The sequence below is a fragment of the Cyanistes caeruleus genome, chromosome 10 (genome assembly GCF_971803275.1).
Source record: "Cyanistes caeruleus chromosome 10, bCyaCae1.hap1.1, whole genome shotgun sequence".
NCBI lineage: Eukaryota > Metazoa > Chordata > Aves > Passeriformes > Paridae > Cyanistes > Cyanistes caeruleus.
The window spans coordinates 15849320-15867305 of NC_141710.1; the positions used below are offsets into that span (position 1 = coordinate 15849320).

At 50.5% G+C, this 17986-nt stretch overlaps 1 protein-coding gene and 3 non-coding genes across 4 annotated transcripts; all 4 read right to left on the reverse strand.

Moving 5' to 3' along the window:
- Nucleotides 1-1819: 1819 nt before the first annotated feature.
- Nucleotides 1820-9340, reverse strand: NUCLEOLIN (nucleolin multifunctional protein). Its single transcript, XM_086843124.1, has 15 exons — nucleotides 9110-9340; nucleotides 8384-8491; nucleotides 7516-7798; nucleotides 7040-7180; nucleotides 6474-6662; nucleotides 6177-6260; nucleotides 5782-5917; nucleotides 5404-5540; nucleotides 4944-5073; nucleotides 4599-4732; nucleotides 4102-4225; nucleotides 3846-3997; nucleotides 3206-3332; nucleotides 2531-2754; nucleotides 1820-2307 (listed from the first exon to the last, which is right to left on the reverse strand). Exons 1-15 carry the CDS (start codon nucleotides 9125-9127, stop codon nucleotides 2225-2227), a joined length of 2070 nt encoding a protein of 689 aa, XP_086699250.1. The 5' UTR covers nucleotides 9128-9340; the 3' UTR covers nucleotides 1820-2224.
- LOC111943478 (small nucleolar RNA SNORA75) lies at nucleotides 2880-3020 on the reverse strand. Its single transcript, XR_002870909.1, has one exon. It is a non-coding gene; the product is annotated as a small nucleolar RNA SNORA75 (small nucleolar RNA).
- On the reverse strand, nucleotides 3660-3736 carry LOC111943480 (small nucleolar RNA SNORD20). Its single transcript, XR_002870911.1, has one exon. It is a non-coding gene; the product is annotated as a small nucleolar RNA SNORD20 (small nucleolar RNA).
- On the reverse strand, nucleotides 5997-6066 carry LOC111943479 (small nucleolar RNA SNORD82). The gene has a single exon (XR_002870910.1). It is a non-coding gene; the product is annotated as a small nucleolar RNA SNORD82 (small nucleolar RNA).
- Nucleotides 9341-17986: the final 8646 nt, after the last annotated feature.

Below are 17986 nucleotides of genomic sequence, written 5' to 3' on the forward strand. Positions count from 1 at the left end.
CTGGGAACAAAACCTGGCAATGTGCTACTAAATCCTTGGAATAGGCATTTGGGGACTGTAGCTGCCCTGTTCCAGTTTGGCACAGCTTCCTTCTGGAGCTTAGCATGGTAACAAGGCTGTTGGGTATTTTGTCTCTTTCGTGCACTCCTCCACCTTCATCTCAAACTAAACTTCTGATCCTCCTGGTGCCCTGCAGGGAGGAGCTTCTCATCTCAACCTCTGTGGCAAATCCACCTCAGCAGGATTATAAACTCGCTTGTTTTGTTGAGTACTCTCTCATTGTGCAGATGTGCACCTCCTGTCCCTGTTACCCTCCCCACAGGAGACCTTGCTCATTTCCACAGCCAAAGCACCATCATGGGGTAACACAACCCTTGGTCATGAGGTTTGAACCTGGCTGGGGTGAAGAAAAGCCAGATGAACCCATGGGTTTCACCTTGGCATTTAAGCATGGGCAGAGGGGAGGGCTCCATTTCCAGGGCTGGCACCCAGCTGGGTCACTCCCAGTGCCGGGGAAAAGAGACCAAAGAGCAAAGGGGACCAGGACATACTGTATTTGGCAAACTGGGCCATCTGTCACCAGGGCTGGCCTCTCCAGGGCACCAAAAATTTCATAAGCACGGACAAAATGCAGCTGCTGAGTGGATGCACTTACAGCTGTTCCTGCCCATTCCCTCTCCGGTGCCACATGCCACGGTGTGCCATGTGTCCGGGAGTGGCATTAGGCCCCGTGCGGGTGTGGCTGAGGCCGAGGGCCCCGGCAGCCCCTCACGAACAGCCCCGTCAGGCACGGCGGGAACGGCGCGCGGCCGCCTGCTGCCCCCTGGCGGCCGCCACCGCCCCTCCGACCATTTGCCGCCGGGCCGCGGCTCCAAAATGGCCGATGGTGAAGGGCCGGGGGCCATGACACAGGCACACAAACCCCACAGGCCTACAGCTGAAGCGACCCCAGACACGGTTTCGTTTTAGCCACAGAAAATGGCCTTCGGCAACGGACTAGATGTTGGGAAGCCAAGGAGAAGTGGGCACAGCAGCATGAGCAGCTGCAAAGGCTCAGCAGGGCAGGACCCAGCACTGGCAGAGTGGGCCCTGACCACAGCCACAGGTCACTGGCACGGGGCAAATGCCAAAGCAGCGGTGATGACACTGGGGGACCCTTGTGCCCAGGAAGGCTCAGCTACACAGCCCTGCTTTCTATGCCCATGGGTCTGGGAAAACCATGTACACCAAGAGCTGCCACTGCAGGGCAGCACCAGCGCCTGGCTAGAAAAACTGGCCACTGACCGCTGCTCCAGCCCTGGCCAGGACTGAGCCCCTTCAGCTCCAGGCTGGCGCCTGAGCCTGCAGGAGGAAGGGCAGCAGACCAGAGTTTGGTTACAAACAAGCAGCCATTTATCCCAAACTCCTGTTTATGTATTTGCTTCAAACTTTGGGGCAAGAGAGACAATTTGGAATGAAGCACAAGATTAAAGGCCTGTAGGAGAGAGCAACTGAACTGCAGGGCCTTAATACAAGATTTGATTTACTTTGTTTAAAAAGAAAGTAGAAAAGCAATTGGCTAGCAAGCACCATCACAGCATCTTCAGTTAAAAAAAAAAGTTAATAAAATATGGTTGTGGTTACAGAGCTTACCTTGGCCATCATATTCTTCCCTACTTTCTGCTAACACAGCACACAACATACACTGCTGGGAGCTGACACAGGCTAGAGCAAAGCAGGACAGAAGCTGCTGCTGTGACACCAATGACCTTAACACAAAAGAGGGAAGGCTACAGCCAGCCTGTTTCTCAGAGCCTGCCTTCATTTAGTGGCACAGAAGTAACACGAACCAGTTCAGGTCCTTTAATCTGTCCAAGACAGGGTGCTGAAGCACAAATGATAAAACATTCTGCATTTTTACAGCAAAAATGCTACAGAAGTTTATAGGAAAAAAAAAAATTTTACATGGGTAAAACATTATAAATTCAAGACAACTCACAGACAAGGGGTAAATTCCCACATCTATCACTCTTTGTTTTAAAAAGTTCATTTGAACAGGCAAGCAGTCAAAATGGCTTGCTCTCTCTTCCTTGAAATGAAAATTTATCTTCCAAGTGGCTCACAGTACTGCTTCGCTTCTTGGAATGTCCTCCGAAGGCTCCGCCAAGATCAAAGGAGAATAAAAACCCCCGGAGTCCTTTCAGATAGTCTTGGAGAGCAGGAGAAGGGAAAGGAAAGGGGAAGTTTATTCAAACTTGATCTTCTTCCCTTGTGGCTTGTGATCTCCACCTCCTCCTCTGCCTCCTCGGAAGCCACCTCCTCCTCTACCTAGAAAGAAAATTATAGAAAAAAAGAGTTACCACTATAGTATTTATTATATATATAGTATTATAAACATATATACACATTATATATACGCACACAAATATATTGTACTGCCCTTCCAAACCCATCCTGGCACAGAAAACAAATTCACATCCAATGCTCTGTGTTAGCCCCACTTCATTTCTGAGTACACCCTATCCAAACAGCAGCATTTGCTTCCTCTTACCTCCAAATCCACCTCTGCCACCACCTCTGCCACCAAATCCACCTCTTCCTCCTCGGCCACCTCCTCTGCCACCACCACGACCACCAAATCCACCGCCACGCTGAAAGTCACCCTTTGGCTTGGCAAAATCGAGGATCACTTTGTTTCCATCTATCTCTCCATCTTCCATGGCTTCTTTAGCTGCTTTGGCATCTTCTGCAGAGCTGAAGTCCACAAACCCAAACCTAGGAAACAGTTTACAAGAGTGACAATTGGTCACATTCCATGAGCTGCAGCACCACCTACAGGTTCCCGACAGAAACCCTTTCGAAATCAAATACCAGCACTTGTGCACCCCACAGGATGTGTCACTTGTAGGACAGCAGTGGCTAATCACAGTCGATGGAGCCCCACTGTGAGTTTGCCAGTACTGCACAGTTAATTTTCTTCTCGTGCGAATCCATCAGCTGCCACTGAGATTTGTTGGCAGGAAGGAGCTCATTGAGAAGAGGTGAGAAGTGATCATGTGCTGCCCTCCATCAGTGGACCCAAAGCTGAGTGTTCTCTATTCCCACACTACCTGCCAGTTTCATAGAACCACCCACATGAACAGGAAAAACACCCTGCATTGCAGAGATCAGCTAAAGTGAGGTGCTTTGTAGCACCTGAACATAGCCCAGGTGAGGTTTCACCCACCCTTTAGATGATCCAGTGTCTCTGTCTGTGACTATTCTCGCGCTTATTGAGCCTTCAAACGATTCTCTTAACGTCTCCTCTGTGGTGTCCTCAGAAAGGCCTCTGACAAACAGTGTTTTGCTTTGCTCTGTGGAAAAGGAACACATTCAGAAATCATTCAGCCTGAGCAAGGCAACCTTCAGCTTCAGAACATCAAATCCAGCTTGCTGGCCATTACTGGCTCCCAGAACAGCTCTCAGGGATAAAGGGGTTATTTCCAAGGAACAGCTCAAGCACCTCAAGTCCATGAAAACTTTTCAGGACTGCAGTTAGAACCTGACATCAAAGGATTTTCATCCTTTTCCATCCATTTCAGCCAACCTGATACTCCCAAATTAAGTTTGCCCCACTCCCTTTTTTAAAATAGATGCTTGCACCTTATCAACAGTGATAATAACTAACTGTACAGACACTGCTGGATCAGCACTTGACTATCTAGAGGAATTTGACAACAGTTTCATCAGCATTTCAGATAATCAGTCATCATATCCAGCACACTTGCTTACAATGTTTGGCATATTTGTTTTTTTTAAAAGCAGCCCCAGATTTGCTTGGATGGTGCCCTCCTGCCACAGCTGGAGATCAAACATGAAACACTTACGATTGAATCCTCCTCGTGCGTTTGTGTTCCCTTTCTGCCATGATGGTGAACTGAATTCCAGTCTGATTGTTCTGCCTTCGATCTCTGTGTTGTTATAGGAATTCAATGCCTCTCTGGCATCCTCAGCTGTAGCAAAATCTACAAATGCATACCTATGTGGAGAGGAAGATTCCAGTCAGCCTGGGAGCAACAAGGATATCTGGAGGCAAGTCATTTGCAGTGTCAGTCTAGGGGTCAAAAGAAAGGCACACCATACCCTTTAGGCCTGCCCTGGTTGTTCTGTGGCACCTTGACGGAAGAAGCTTTCTTAAACACTTCTTGGAGAGTCTCTTCTGTAGCAGCATATGAGAGGTTGTTGACAATTAGGGTCTTTGACTCTCCTGTGGGGAAAAGTCAGTGCTGTTAAGTGCAAGTTTGGAGAAGGAGAGCTCTTCTCTTCCTCTAGTTACCAGACTCTGCCAAGGAATAAGAACTTGTTCCCCTTTCATCACCTCAAGGTGAGGCACAAAGACAAATCCAACCCTGTTTTATTCACCGAGACCAGCTGCCCCCCATGAAACATGCAAGTTGCAAGTCTGACACATGCAGTAGAGATATAAAATACATAGGATGCAGAGTACAAGTCAGGCAAAAGGTCTGGTATCTTAATATTATTGCAGTATTTTAATTTGCCCTGCCCCCAAGGAACTTCTGAAACAAGTGAAAATTAATCCTGAATGTCATCTGAATGTATGTTATCAGTCTGGAAAGTACCTTTCTGATGTTCTTGCTGGCTTTTCTCGCCAGTGAAGTCAATGACCAAAGCACGACCCTCAATTTCTGTGCCCTTTTTCTCCTCCAGAGCTTTGTTTGCCTCAGCTTCTGTTTTAAATTCAACATAGGCCATCCTACAGCACAGAAAAAATGTAAGCAAACACCTCCTTCCAGGAATGACAAAGTTTGCGAATAAAGGGGGGAAAAAACATAAAAGAAAAATTCTAGAAGTAGGACAACTAATGCAGCAGGTTCCTTACGGCAGCCAAAGGACACATAAGCTTATCAGAATATGCCAAGAGCTAAAGGAACAGCAAACATACATAAGTCCTCTCAGCTACACACCCTTTGCTGCTGCTCCCGTCCTTGTTCATCACTATCCGGACTTCCAATGCATTTTCAAACACCTCCCTGATTTCATCCTCGGTTATGCGGTAGGGCAGGTTCTTCAAAAACAGTGTTCTGGCATCTCTCTCTGCAAAGACAGTTACTTCAGCTAAATATCCCTCCTCATGTAAACTGCTAGTTCAGTGAGAGTCAGCAAGCTGATCCAGCAGAAATTAACAGTAAGCATTCACAAATTACAGAAGCTGCAAAAGCAACTGTAACTAAAGTTAATGAAACTACTGTGCTTCTCTCTTAAGGGCATCAAGTTCAAAAAAGAGGTCCTAGAATTTCATATGAAATACTTTCTTCCTCAGCCCTCCCAGCATGCACTATTTCTTTGGATCACATTTGCAGATGTTCCAGTCTGAATTTGTCTATCTGTATGTAAGCATTTTAGAAACTCTTTACTGAGCTGTACCTTTCTTGTTTTCTTTCATAGTTTCCTTGCTCTTTGCTTTTTCCAGTTTGACTTCCAAACCCATTAACTTCTTTCCATTCATTTGGAGAGCTTTATCCAGATCCTCAGCAGAAGAGAAGTCCACATAGCCAAACCGCCTGAAAGAACAGCACCCTTGAGATCTCAGCTGATCCATCTATGGCAGCAGAGACCATAAACAGAAACCCAGCACCAGAGAGGTCCCCACTGGTCAAGTTCCATGTAAAGTTAAACCCTCATCACTACACCAAGCAACCACTCCAGCATCTTGAGAGGTACCGGCACCAGCACACTTGCACCTCTCAATAAATTAGTGCCGAATAAAATAAATAAGCAACAAAATTCTACTGATGAACTCACCTGGAAGCACCGATTCTGACATCTAAAACTTCAATATTCTTCTTCCCAAAGAATTCTCTGAGGCCAGTCTTCAGCTCATCAAACTCCTTGGTGCAGACCAAATTTGCAACAAATATCGAGAAAGTTGATGCCGGCTCTTTAAATGGAAAGATAATAAAGTGGTTTTTTTTTAAGGCAGCCTTTAAAATTGGGAGTCAGACTCCCAGCAAGCTTTAGCACATCAGTTTTTGCTCAAAAGTAACATCATACTTCAGTATTAAGTCCCTTATAATCATCATTTGTGCTGGGAAAGCCCACCCCTGACATCCTGGACCTTCACAGTAACATTCTTCATGCAACAGAGTCCAATCACAGTCCATCAAACAAGCATCATTTAATGATCCCACACCACTTACTGTCTGTTTTCTTTTTCTTGGCCTCTGGTGCACTTTTATTGGTCATTTCTTTCTTCCTCTTTCCAGGTGCTTCCTTGACAGGTTCTGTGACAGAAAACAAAACAACACTGAAAAATACAGAACTTTTCCTACACTGAATCAACACAGGAGCATTAATCTTTACACCAGTCATACACAAGACCTTTCCGTCACTCAGCAGCTGCTCCTCAGCACAAAAGACCACTATACCACAACATCTTTTCTCAGGCATCTTTCCTATTATCAAAGAATTATGGTCTCAAAAATATTTAAACTCACTTTCATCCTCACTTTCCTCTTCGGCATCTTCTTCATCCTCCTCATCTTCATCGTCATCCTCATCATCATCCTCCTCATCATCTTCCTCATCTTCAGATTCTGCTGCCTTGGCTTTCACTGGTGCAGCCTTGGCTGGAGTGGTTTTCTTCACTGGAACAGGAGCTGTGTCCATGGCTTCATCTTCAGACTCTGAAACAAGAGGAGCACAGTATTTAGACAGTTCGAAATTAAGTTCCTTTTGAAACTTAAGAAAACAAAATGCTGTTAAGCAAAATGTTTCTCACACCTCCTTAAGTTTGTATGATCTCATGAAAAAAAGTTTAATAAGCTTAATTTTTACAAAAGTTGTCTCTCTCCCTCGAGTTTTACTGCATTAAAAAAAAAAAGAAAGAAACCCAGTCCCGATTCACCAATGTAAGTTTTACTAACAATAGGGAAATTAACACCCCTTCAGCAACGTGGACAACAGCAACCAGCTACAACCAGCTGAGCACACACTGCATTACTCCCTTTATCCTTAGTTACTTCCCTTCCCCAGCTCCCTTTATAATAAACATCTTATATACCATCCTCCTCTTCATCATCCTCCTCATCATCCTCCTCCTCAGATTCCTGCTTTGCTGGCACAGCTGCAGGCTTTTTGGCTGGTACTGCTGCAGGCTTTTTGGCTGCAGGCTTCACTGGCATTGGTGGTTCCTCTTCTTCATCTGCACCAAGAGTACAACAAGCCTTTACTACTAAAGTTCAGTGCATGAGTGGGATAGGTGAAAAGTACTTAGAGCTTCCTAAAATGTCCAAAAGTTCAGAAAAGAGCAATCAAGAAACTAGGAGATGCTTTATAGGCTGTAAGGCAGCTGCAGCCCAAGCTTTCCTCTAAACTTCTTCCATTGCCCACCTCTCCTCCATAACCCCTCTTTAAAGAATGAAGCCACACCACCTCCCAAGTATTAAAATCATACAAATTTTTTGAATCCAAAGGTACTCATATTTAATGACTTGACTGAACGAGCTTTAGTCACAGCATATTTCAAAAGAAACTTACCAGAATCTTCATCCTCCTCCTCCTCCTCATCTTCGTCATCATCTTCATCGTCTTCCTCTTCACTCTCCTCCTTCTTGGCATTCTTTCCATTTTTTGCTCCTTTGGTTAGGACAGCAGCCTTTTTAGGAGTTGGAGCAACAGCCTTTTTGGTCTGTGGAGTAGCCACAACTTTCTTTGCAGGTGTAATTGCCTTTTTTGCAGGAGTAGCAACTTTTTTTGCAGGAGTTGCAGCCTTCTTGGCTGGAGTAACAGCAACTTTTTGTGGTTTCTTCTGGGGAATCACCTGAAAGACACATCAGTGTAAGAATCATGCTGGCCTGTTTAAGTTACTATTATTTCACTACCAGACAAGCATACAGTACCTGAAATCTGAAGCATATCCTTCTGACAGTTTAAGTTACCTCAAATGTCCACCCTGATTAATCAATAAAGCTCAAACCCAGCTTTTTAATTCTTTTAAGAGCCTACTTATGGAACATCAAAGCACCTCTAAATTCCCTGGTCCTGAACCAAGACCAGTGACATCTCATAGCATTCAGCATCTTGGAATATTTACACTTGCATATTATCTGCATGTGATAAATCTCATGTTGTTCATTACTAGGGTAATTAAGTACCCACTTGCTTATGAACTTTAGGACAGCTTTAAGACCCCAGCAGTACTTCCAAAAGCGTGGAATTACACACTTAGCAGTCGAGCTATTTCTCCTCACGCTGCTATGGTTTTATAAAATCCAGTTTACTCTTTAGCCACAGTTTAGTGAGGAATGCAGACTGTTTATTAATGGCCTGTTACAATGTAACCCACAACCATCCAAGACACTTCTGTAACACGTGCACCCTTTGACTCCATCTCTAGATCAATCACCTCTTCTCCGCTGCTTTCCTCTAGGTCAGAGGACTCCTCTTCCTCACTTTCCTCGAACTTTTTCGGGGGAGGAGCCATTTTTTTCTGTTTGATCTGATTCTTCGGGGCCTGAAAGAGAGCGCGAGCCACACGTTTACCTCCGTTGCTCACGCGGGTTGCCTGCGAGCGCTCGCTCCGGCGGGGAATTGTCCCCACCACGTGGCCGCCCTCCGGCCCCCGCGGTACTCAAGGGCCGCCCGGGGGCTGCGGGACCGCCCCCGCCGGTGTCCCGGGCCTTCCCGGGGGCGCGGGGGCCTTCCCGGGAGCGCCGCGCGCTCCCACGTGCTCGCTGTCCCCGCGCCCCACGTGGCCGCACTATGACGTAGCCCCGCCCCCCCTTCCCGCGCGCGCTCGCACGCGGGGGCCCCCCGCGCCCCTCACACACACGGACCCCGCACCCCTGCGCCCTCTCCGCTCCTGCACCGTGTCCCCACCCGCGGCCGCCACAAGGAGCAGAGCGGGACGGAGCTGGGCTTGAAATCGCTGCCTCCGGACACACGGCCCCTCCCCTCGCCGCCATCTTCACGACGAGGGAGAGCAGGCCTGGAACCACCGCGCGGCCCGAACGCACAGGGCCGAGAAGGCGGCCCGGCTCCCTCCCCGATATGCCGCCATCCGCACACGCCCGCCCCGTCATGGCGGCGGCCGCCCGCTACCCGCGTGGCGGCTGCGCTCTGGCGCCCTTACCTTGGTGATCTTCACCATGATGGCGGCTGTGAATGGCGGCGCAGGGGCGGCGGCCGGGCTGTGTCGGGACCGGGGCGGGCGCGTCCGGCGGGGCGGCGGCGCGGGGGGATCGGGCCGCGGGCGTGCGGCGGGAGCGGCGGGGACGCGCGGGTGGCCGGGCCGGGCACTGACACGAAAGAGCGAGCGCGCGCCCCTTCCGCCCCCTTTCCTAGCCCCGCGTCAGGCCCCGCCTCCACCGCCCCCGCCCCGGCCAATCGCCGGGCGCTCCGCTCCCCCCGGCCAATCGCAGCCCCCGCCCCTCGAGCCGCTGCGCCAATCGGCGGCGCTCTGCGATTGGCCAACCGGAGGGCGCGTTACTGCCCCGGGGCCGTGCGGCGGGGGGCGAGCGCGGGGGGACGCACGGCCCGCCCGGGAGGACCCGGCGTCAGCCAATGGGACGGAGGCAGCTCGGCGCCTGCGCGCTGATTGGGCGGCGGGGCCGGGCCAAGGGAGCGCACGTGGCGGGCGGCGGCCACGTGGTGGGGCCGGGCTGGGGTCCCGGGGGTCCCACGGGTACCGGGGGTCCGCAAGTCCCGGGGCCAGGAGAGACGCTGCGATTCCCCGCAATCTCGGTTGTCCCGCCCGGCCCTGCGGCAGTTCGGCGCCCGGAGTGGAACTCTGCCCGAGCACGCTTTTGCCTTCCGTTTTGGGACTGGGCTAGTCCCAGCGCTGTCTCTGGCACCCCTTCCGTCTCACCCCGCATCCCCTCCCGACCCTCCGGAGGCATTAAACACCCGTGGACAGCTTGAAGAAGCATCCGCAGGAGCCGGTCAGTGTGCCGCTGCTGAGGTTGCAGTTGGCACAGGAGCATTGTAGTTGTGTAGCACAAATTGCCACCCTCTGCTGCTTCAGGATGGGAGGAAAGGCCCAAGGTGGAAGAAAAAAGTAAGCCTGCGCTTGTCAGATGGATGCTTTCGAATTCAGTCACTGCAAGAAGACACCACCTTTCTCCCTGTGGAATTTTTCTCTGGTGGCTATAAAGTCAGGGTAGAAATTACCCCAGGGCAGAGTCAGCGCCCCTGTTTCACTTGGCGGCAGGGCTGAGTGCTGCCTTGCCCCTACCTGACACAGAGCAGCCTCCAGTGCTGGGGTTTCCCCACTGCCTTACATCCCCCACCACTTCAAACTCGGCATCCAGCCAGCTCCTGGGGGCTCCCGACTCAGGCATGGGTGACTCTAGCAATTTACCCTTCCAAGGCCTACTCGAGATAAGCATCTGACTTGGGGAACAGGCATCCTAATGAGCCCTAGAATAAAAATGCATTCTCAGTGAATGCCATCCTGCACGGCCTTGATGCCCTTGAGGGGACATCCCAGGATTGTTCAGTGCCACCTGAAGCAAGGGACACACTGTGAATGAGGCAATATACCTGGCTTGTAGGCTGTCCTAGTGCCTCTTTCTTCTCTGCTGGGTAAGGAGAGGCAGTTTTCAGGCAAGCTGAGCCATAGCTAAGGGCACCTGCTCACTGAGAGGTGACAGGATCAGTCAGCCTCTCCAGGAGTGGAGAGCCTGCCACCATCAGCCAGCATGGGGAGGGAAGGAGCTGGAACAGCTGGGGCTGCCCATGTCACATACATGCAGGTAGATGGGGATCCCACCTGGGAAAACCCCTTGTGTAGGGCAGCTGGACTCTGCCTGTGGAATAGCAGTGTCTGGCTCATGTCCCACTGTGTGCTGCAGGAGCTGACCCCAGTTGGGAACATTGCACTGGGGAAGCAGTGACACAGACCAAGTGTGGCCCAAGGGGATGCAGAATGATGGAATGGAAGACAGAGAGACCTGAAAGTGATTTTTAACTGTCTGAATCAAGAGCTGATTGCACTCTGCTCACCATGCATGTGGCACAACAAAATCCATGTGTGTACCATGATTGCCTGAACAGCTCTGCTGCCTGTGCTGGGGCTGGCCTTGGTTCATCTCTGTGCTGTGGGAGGCTGGTTTGCTATGAGAAAGGTACAACTGTTGCTTTAGCCAGGGGCAGTTTTGGCAGCTGGGACACTGCATGTGCCCAATAACATTGCCAGCAGTGGAATATGCAAAGGGCTGGGTTGGCAGCTGGCCAGCCTTGGTTCCAACCCTGGCAGGGGACTTCTCAGTATGGCCTGTGTTCCGTCTCTTTCCCCAGCAGTGTGTTGGAAGGCTGTCCTTGCCTGTGGCATCTCTGAGGCTGCAGCAGAACCCAGCATTTGGGGGAAGGATCACAGCACCCTGTGCAGAGGACAGAGAACCAGCACTGCCCATGGGGCTGTGTCAATTTGTGCTCCATGTCAATCTGTGCTCTGTATCAATCCATGCTCTGTATCAATCCATGCACTGTGTTATCCACACACCATTGAGCAGGTCTGGATATGGCCCAACTTTGGCAGCTGCTGTTAAGGCCAAAAAGGGTCCAGGATGCTGCAGGGAGAAAAGTAGCCAGGACACTGCAGATGCCAGTGTTTAGGCTGGGCTGTTCCCTGTATCCCATGTGTAGCCAGGATTTCCAGTCAGCCCTAGCAGTGAGCAGGAGGACAGACACTTGCCAGAGTGGAGCAAGGCCAGCCTTTTTCTGGGACACACCACATTGCAGGGCTGTCCCCAGTGGTACAGTACAGCCCAGCTCCTCTGCAGGCAGCTCCAGGAATTTCAAGGCCGAGGGAAGTCTCACAGAGAAGCATCAGTGAGAGGGGTAATTTGGCCAAAAGAGCAGGTTTAACAGCTCCATTTGTGCAGTAAATATATTTAAGTTCCTTTTATGGCTGTCTCTTGTTGTAGCATGTTTGTGGCTTGGGAGTGTTGATCTAATTCCACAGTTAAAGGGAATTTAGCTGGTTTAGTGGAGACCCCAGGAGGGATTTGCCATGGATTCTCAGCTTCTGGCATAGTAGATGCTCACCCCTGTGCCTTTCCCGAGCCTTGCAGCTCTGGGAACACCTCAGAACACCTTACCCTGCTGCTGCCCAGGACTGGGGTTGGAACTGGGCTGCGAGGCATACGCGGCTGGCCAAAAGCCAGGAAAATCGGGTACCCAGCTCGAGGGGGAACCCCGCAGGAATCACAGATGAAGTGAGTGAGTGTCCCCAAACGCCCTGTTCAGCCTGTGGCCGCGTGTTTCCACTAGATGGTGACAAAAGGCTGCCTGTCCCGAGCGGAGCCCGCGGGGACACGCGGCTCCCCCAGAGCCGGCGCAGCTGAGCGGACACCCCGCTCTGCCTCCCTCGCTCCCAGGGGATCCGCGACGCGTCTGACACTCGCCGGATAGCAGCAGCAGCCAAGTGCAGTCGGGAGTGGAAAAGTTATACCTGTGGCTGGTGCAGGCGTCTGTTGCCAAAAAAATTGTCGGGAATCTCCAGCAAACACCCAGTGGGTGCTCAGAGAATGGGAAAGTGAGCTAGAAAAGCAATCAAACATGTCCCTGAGCACCTGACATCACCTGATAGCAGTGGTGATAGTGGCCTGAGCAGTGGCCCAATGCATATGGCATGGCAAAGCTGACAGCAAAAAACCCAAAACAACAACAACAACAACAACAACAAAAAGCCCACTATAAAATCACATTTACCAATCCCAGGTCTGGATGCTGCTCCAAACCTCTTGAACAACCCTATGTTCGACTTTTGCCTCCTTGGTGCCCACCTGACCCCATCATGCTGCTCCTATACCAGCATGTACCACACAGCTGATGGATGGTGACCCAACAACACCAGGCACTCAGGCCTTGTCCTCTCTCTTCCCAACTGCACGGTTCCCCAGGCCCTGATTAATGCAGGACAGTAAATGAGATGGGACTGTGAAGCAGTCTAATTAAGTCTTTTCTTCATTATGTCCTTGTCTGTGCCAAGAGGAGAGTCCTCAAGGATGATGAGTATGAAGTGGGTGCAGGGCTTGCTGTGACAAATGACACTTAATTCAAGTAGCCACAGAAAAGTGCATGTCCTCTACCTTGGAATGGGCAGCTTGGGACACACTGGCCTGCAGGGATGAAAGTCAACAGTGCCTGGCAGAGTATGGGGTTTCTTCTCTGGAAAGCATCCTTTCCTGAGGTGGGATGCTGCAGGAATTGGCATGGGCCCCTGGAGCCAGGCATACCCATTGTCACTCTGGCAAATGCTGGATGATAACCCAGCACATCCTTGTGCCATTTCCTGGGGTTCATGGACAAAGAAACCTATGGGTGACTCTCAAAGAGAGTTTTGTACATGCAGATTTAGTCTCCACATGACCTCCAAGTATTCCTTTTAGTGATCATTTCTGGTACACTGCAGAGGAAAAGGGGCTTTCTATTTCCAGAAGGAGCCAGTTTTTCTAAGATGTCCCTTCTGGCAGGCCAGTTCCTCTCCCCATCACCTCCTTGTCTGGAGCTGGCAGCAGGATCTTGTGGTTTGCCTGTGAGCCCCCAGCAAGCCCACACAGCCACCCAGAGCTTCCCAGCCAGGTGGACTCCCCTCTGGATCTGCTCAGCAGGAGAAAAAGCGCAGCCCTAGAAAAAAGGATGTGTGAGAGAAAAGTGGGACTGGAAGAGGACTTGCAGTAGATGCGAGATAAAGAAGACAAAACAGGATTGGGAGACATGGAGCAATTTGGGTGGTGAGAGGAGACCTTGGGAGACCCCACTCTCTCCATTGGGGTAGAGAAACTCCAAGTGAAGAGTTCAGTGAGATAGGAATAGGCAGGCATTTTGAAGCATGCATGCAAATCCTTTATAACGCAGGGAGAGTCAATCTGGAGAGAAGCTACAGGTGATCCCAGTGCAGCAATGCCAGGCCAGCAGCCACAGCATGTCACAGTTCCATGCAACTGCATGTCTTCCTGCATTACCCTGCAGCATTTGGGAAGGCTTTCCAGGACCTTTGTGGAGACAGCCCAGAGGGGGAAGCTCCTCTTTGCACGGCATTTCTGTTCATCTCCCAGAGCTAGGGCAATAGGGAATAGGATCCAGACAAGCACTGGGTCTCCAGGGATGACTGTCAAGACATCCAAGTAAAACATCTGCACATCTGCCCCTTGGTACAGCCCCATGGAGAACTGACCTGGGGCTTTGTCTCAGTTTGTTCACATTTTACCTGCTGGAAGCTCCCTCTGCTCCCAGGCCTGTGTTGGGCTATTTCCATTTCATGGCAACTCCTGGGAGCAAGGCCAGCGGAAGGCAGACGCTCTGCCTGGAACAAACCCAAACCAGGGGATTTGTTTTTTTCTTCTTTTTTTCCTTCCCAAAAGAAAAAAATTGCATCTTTGTTGAGTCCAAACTGGAAAAGCAGGAGTCTCTCTCCACTCCCTGACAGGGTCACAGGTTTGATCCCCATATGAACCATTCACTTAAGAATTGAATTCAGTGATCATTGTGGGTCCTTTCCAACTCAGAAGATATCAAAGTGATATCAAAGTTTATTTTTGTGTTTGTATCTGAGTGAGGGAGTGAGCTCATCCCTGCTTGGGAGCCACATGCACCTATCACTCAACAAAGGCATGTGAGTGATGTCAAAGGCAGTGCATGGTGAACCTGGGGCTGTCTCATGTTCTTACCTCTAGAACCAGAACAGAGCCAAATAACATCAGGGAGAGCAGAGCCACACACATGTCCCCAGTATAACACGTCCCAGCCTCTGCCAGGGAGCATGAGCCAAAACTGCTGTAGGAAACAAGCATCAGTGCCAGTGGGAAGTGCTGGCTGGCTTCTTAAGCTCAGTGGGAAATGTTCTATCATTCCCCCAAAGACCTTCTGGCCTGTGTTTTCCCAGCTATAGTTGCCCACTGAGCCCCATCCATGCAGCTTGCAAAGCCCCTGTCCCAGCTTGCTGCTGTGAAGGAACAGCTACCCCAAGGGCTCTCATGGTTGCAGGATCCAGCCATGGGCTGAGCTTTTTGGAAAGGGTCACTTTGCATTTGACTGTTCCTGCAGAGCTGAAGCAACCTGGGCAGGTGTCAAGGTGTACAGACCACCTGTGAGCCTGGGAGAGGTCAGAGCTAGGGCATCAGAGACTGAGCCCATCCAGATTTCACCATCCATCTGGCCCCCTGCAGCAAGCTCCAGCAAAAGGAGGTTAAAAGTAAGAGCTGAATGTACTTTTCCAGCCCAGACCACTCTCAGACTGTGCCTCGTTCCAGCAGCATATTGGGCTGTTTCCCTTACCAGATCTCACCGCAGACATTCCCACTTGCAGGATGTGAGATGAAACCACTGCTTTGAAACTTCCTACGACCATAGTTAAAAATAAGACTCAGAGCAATAATTTCCCCACTGTTGGTGCCTCAGACCTGAAAAGCCTAGTCCTGAACGACCCAGTGGTGTCTCATTTAGCTGGGCAAGCTGTGATCATGATGTCTGTATCCTGGGAGGGAGGCAAGAACATGGTTTCTTGGGGAAAAGTCCTCTCCTTCCCATCCTGTACAAACCATCAGCTCATCTCTGTGTGTATGAAATGGCAGAGGAAGCTTAAAGCGGACTGAAAATTGCACTGAAAATTACACTGCATCTCTCCTGCCCAGTTTTAATTGTAGAGCAAAGAAAGAAGCCCATCGATTCATCCCACTGGGTAATTAAATGCTTAATGCTATTGACTATAAAGACATTATGGTTCAGCAGCCCAACACTAATGCATTAATAATCACTTACATCATGGCAAAGAAGGGGCACGAGCTGCTCCTGAGGAACACGGTAGTTACATGGGATGGGAGCACACAGTGAAAACCTCAGGGGCTGAATTAGTGCCTTGACAACCTGCAGGAGTGAGAGCTCATCCCAGAGAGCAGGGGAACACCACGGAAAGGCTACAAGGACCATGGAGGAGGGCACAGCCCCTACCCCAGGGATGCCCCCCTGGCCATGGCAGTGGGAGGGGAGTCTGGGCTCTGAGCATCAGTGCTGCCCCCAGCACAGCTCTAGGATGTTGTCAGCCACAGGATCAGGCAGATGAATCTGAGCAGTACAACCCTTTTATAACAAGCCATGGCAAAGGCAGGAGAAGGTCTGCCCACCTCCTGCCGGGCTCTACATTCCTGATAATTAGCCGTCTGCTTTAGCATATTTATTATGCACATGATGTGGAGTGCAGGGCAGAGCCTGCACATTGCCTGGGATTAAGCACATTAAAGTGAGCTGAGTGAGCTCTGCTCCAGGCTGGAGAGGCTGATTTGCTGGCCGGGAGAAGCAGAGTGAGCCCTCAGAGCGTGGTGTGCCGGTGGCTACTGCGCACTTCCCGAGGGGGGTCTCACCCAGTGAAGGATGGAGGCTGCACTGCCTCCCTCCTGCAGGGACCTCAGAGCCCAGCACATGGCAGGAATCCCATGTCCCATGGATGGGGAGATGCTTAAGGGCCATTTATAGAAGATGGAGGAAGGTAGGACCTGCAACATCACAGGGAGAGCAACCCTTTTCAAGACCATCCTCTGCTGAGTTCTTTTCCACCTCCCCAGGACTGAGGCATTGCCCCTTCAGCCATGGCACACGGAGTTACCCCACCTGCAGCCACTTCAGGGACAGAGCTGACATAGCTTAAAAAGCCACCAGAGGCAAAATTTCCACCTAAGCTTTCAAAACTACATCAACAACCCCTGCCCAAGGGTAAGGGGAGCCCACGCAGCCCTTCCTGACGACCAGCAAGAAAACCAAAAGCACTTGCAATTTTCTCTGAGCAAATCCAAGTAGAGATCATGCTGTCAAACCCTTATTTGATTTGTTTTTCTGGTGGCTCTGCACCGTTTGCCTTCATTACTTTCTCTGCCCTGTGCCATGGTCCAATAATGCAGCATCTGCCCAATAAAAGGTCCATGAATATAATTTACAAGTAGTTGGCACCTTATGCCTCATCTGGTAGGGCGGGCTCCCTGGGTACACTGCCGATTGGAAAATGTGTGGATTTTACAGTTATTCTCAGTGGGGTGAATAACCTCTGAGCACTGTTTGTAGCTTGATTTATCTTCGTGAGGTTGCAATTCTCCCAAACATTTGATTCATGGCTTGAAAATGAATCTCTTTAAGTATATTTCTTTACAGAGTCTTTAAAAAAAATAAGTCTGGAAAGAAAGAGAAGGGAATGTGCTTTCTTACAGCCCCAGGGACAAGGAAGAAGGTGCCTCTGGTGCTTTGGATATATGTGAAGGGAAACACTGAGCCAAGGGAGGAGCACTGGTGGTCTCAGTGTCCCACCTTCCCAGGTAAGGCAGCCCTGACTGGGTGAGCTGCTGCATTTCCCCTAGAAAAGCCTTTCTGAGACTGAGAATACACACCTATGTTGGTATGTATGTGTGTATAACAGCCTCAGTAAGGGTTTGGTGGGTCATTAGGAAAGAAACATTTCCTGAGGATGCTGTGAGAGTAAGGGAACACATTGCTGTGTCTCCATACTCCCTTGCTCTGAGGCTTTGGGATGTGCCCATGCACTGATGGGCAGAGGTTGGGGGCTGTGCTGTGGAGCAGTGCTTGCTCTGCACCCTTTTTCAGGAGCAGAATGAATCATCACCACTGTGAGTGCCAAACCCTGCACCCTGCGGACTGGAAACCTCAGTTTCCAGCCTAAACTTGCTGAAATTGGTGCAGGTGGCATCATCCTGTGCCTTTGGGCTGAGGAGCGCCCAAACCGGTCCTGCCGCCTTGCTGGGGCTCATCCTGCACCCTCACCCTGGCTCCAGGTATCACTCCAGGGAAACAGAGCTCCTCCACACAAAGTGATTCCTGCTGCAGGGTCAGCATCACCCAGACTTTGAAGGTGATAAAAGATCCCCAGTGGATGAGCCACAGCCTGGGAGGGAGCAAACCTGTTTGCAAAAGGAGATCTCACTGGGAGAAAAGTCCAGAAGAAAAAGGGGAAATTTAAGGGAAAGTCTAAACATTTCCAGCCACAATAGTTACAGATTTTAAT

Bases quoted from the DNA above. Each gene is read 5' to 3' on its own strand.
- NUCLEOLIN (XM_086843124.1), bottom strand. The intron at 6,663-7,039 runs GTATATAAGATG...CTCTTGTTTCAG, and splicing joins GGATGATGAAGAGGAGGATG to AGTCTGAAGATGAAGCCATG. The intron at 5,541-5,781 runs GTGAGTTCATCA...CTGTTCTTTCAG, and splicing joins GTCAGAATCGGTGCTTCCAG to GCGGTTTGGCTATGTGGACT.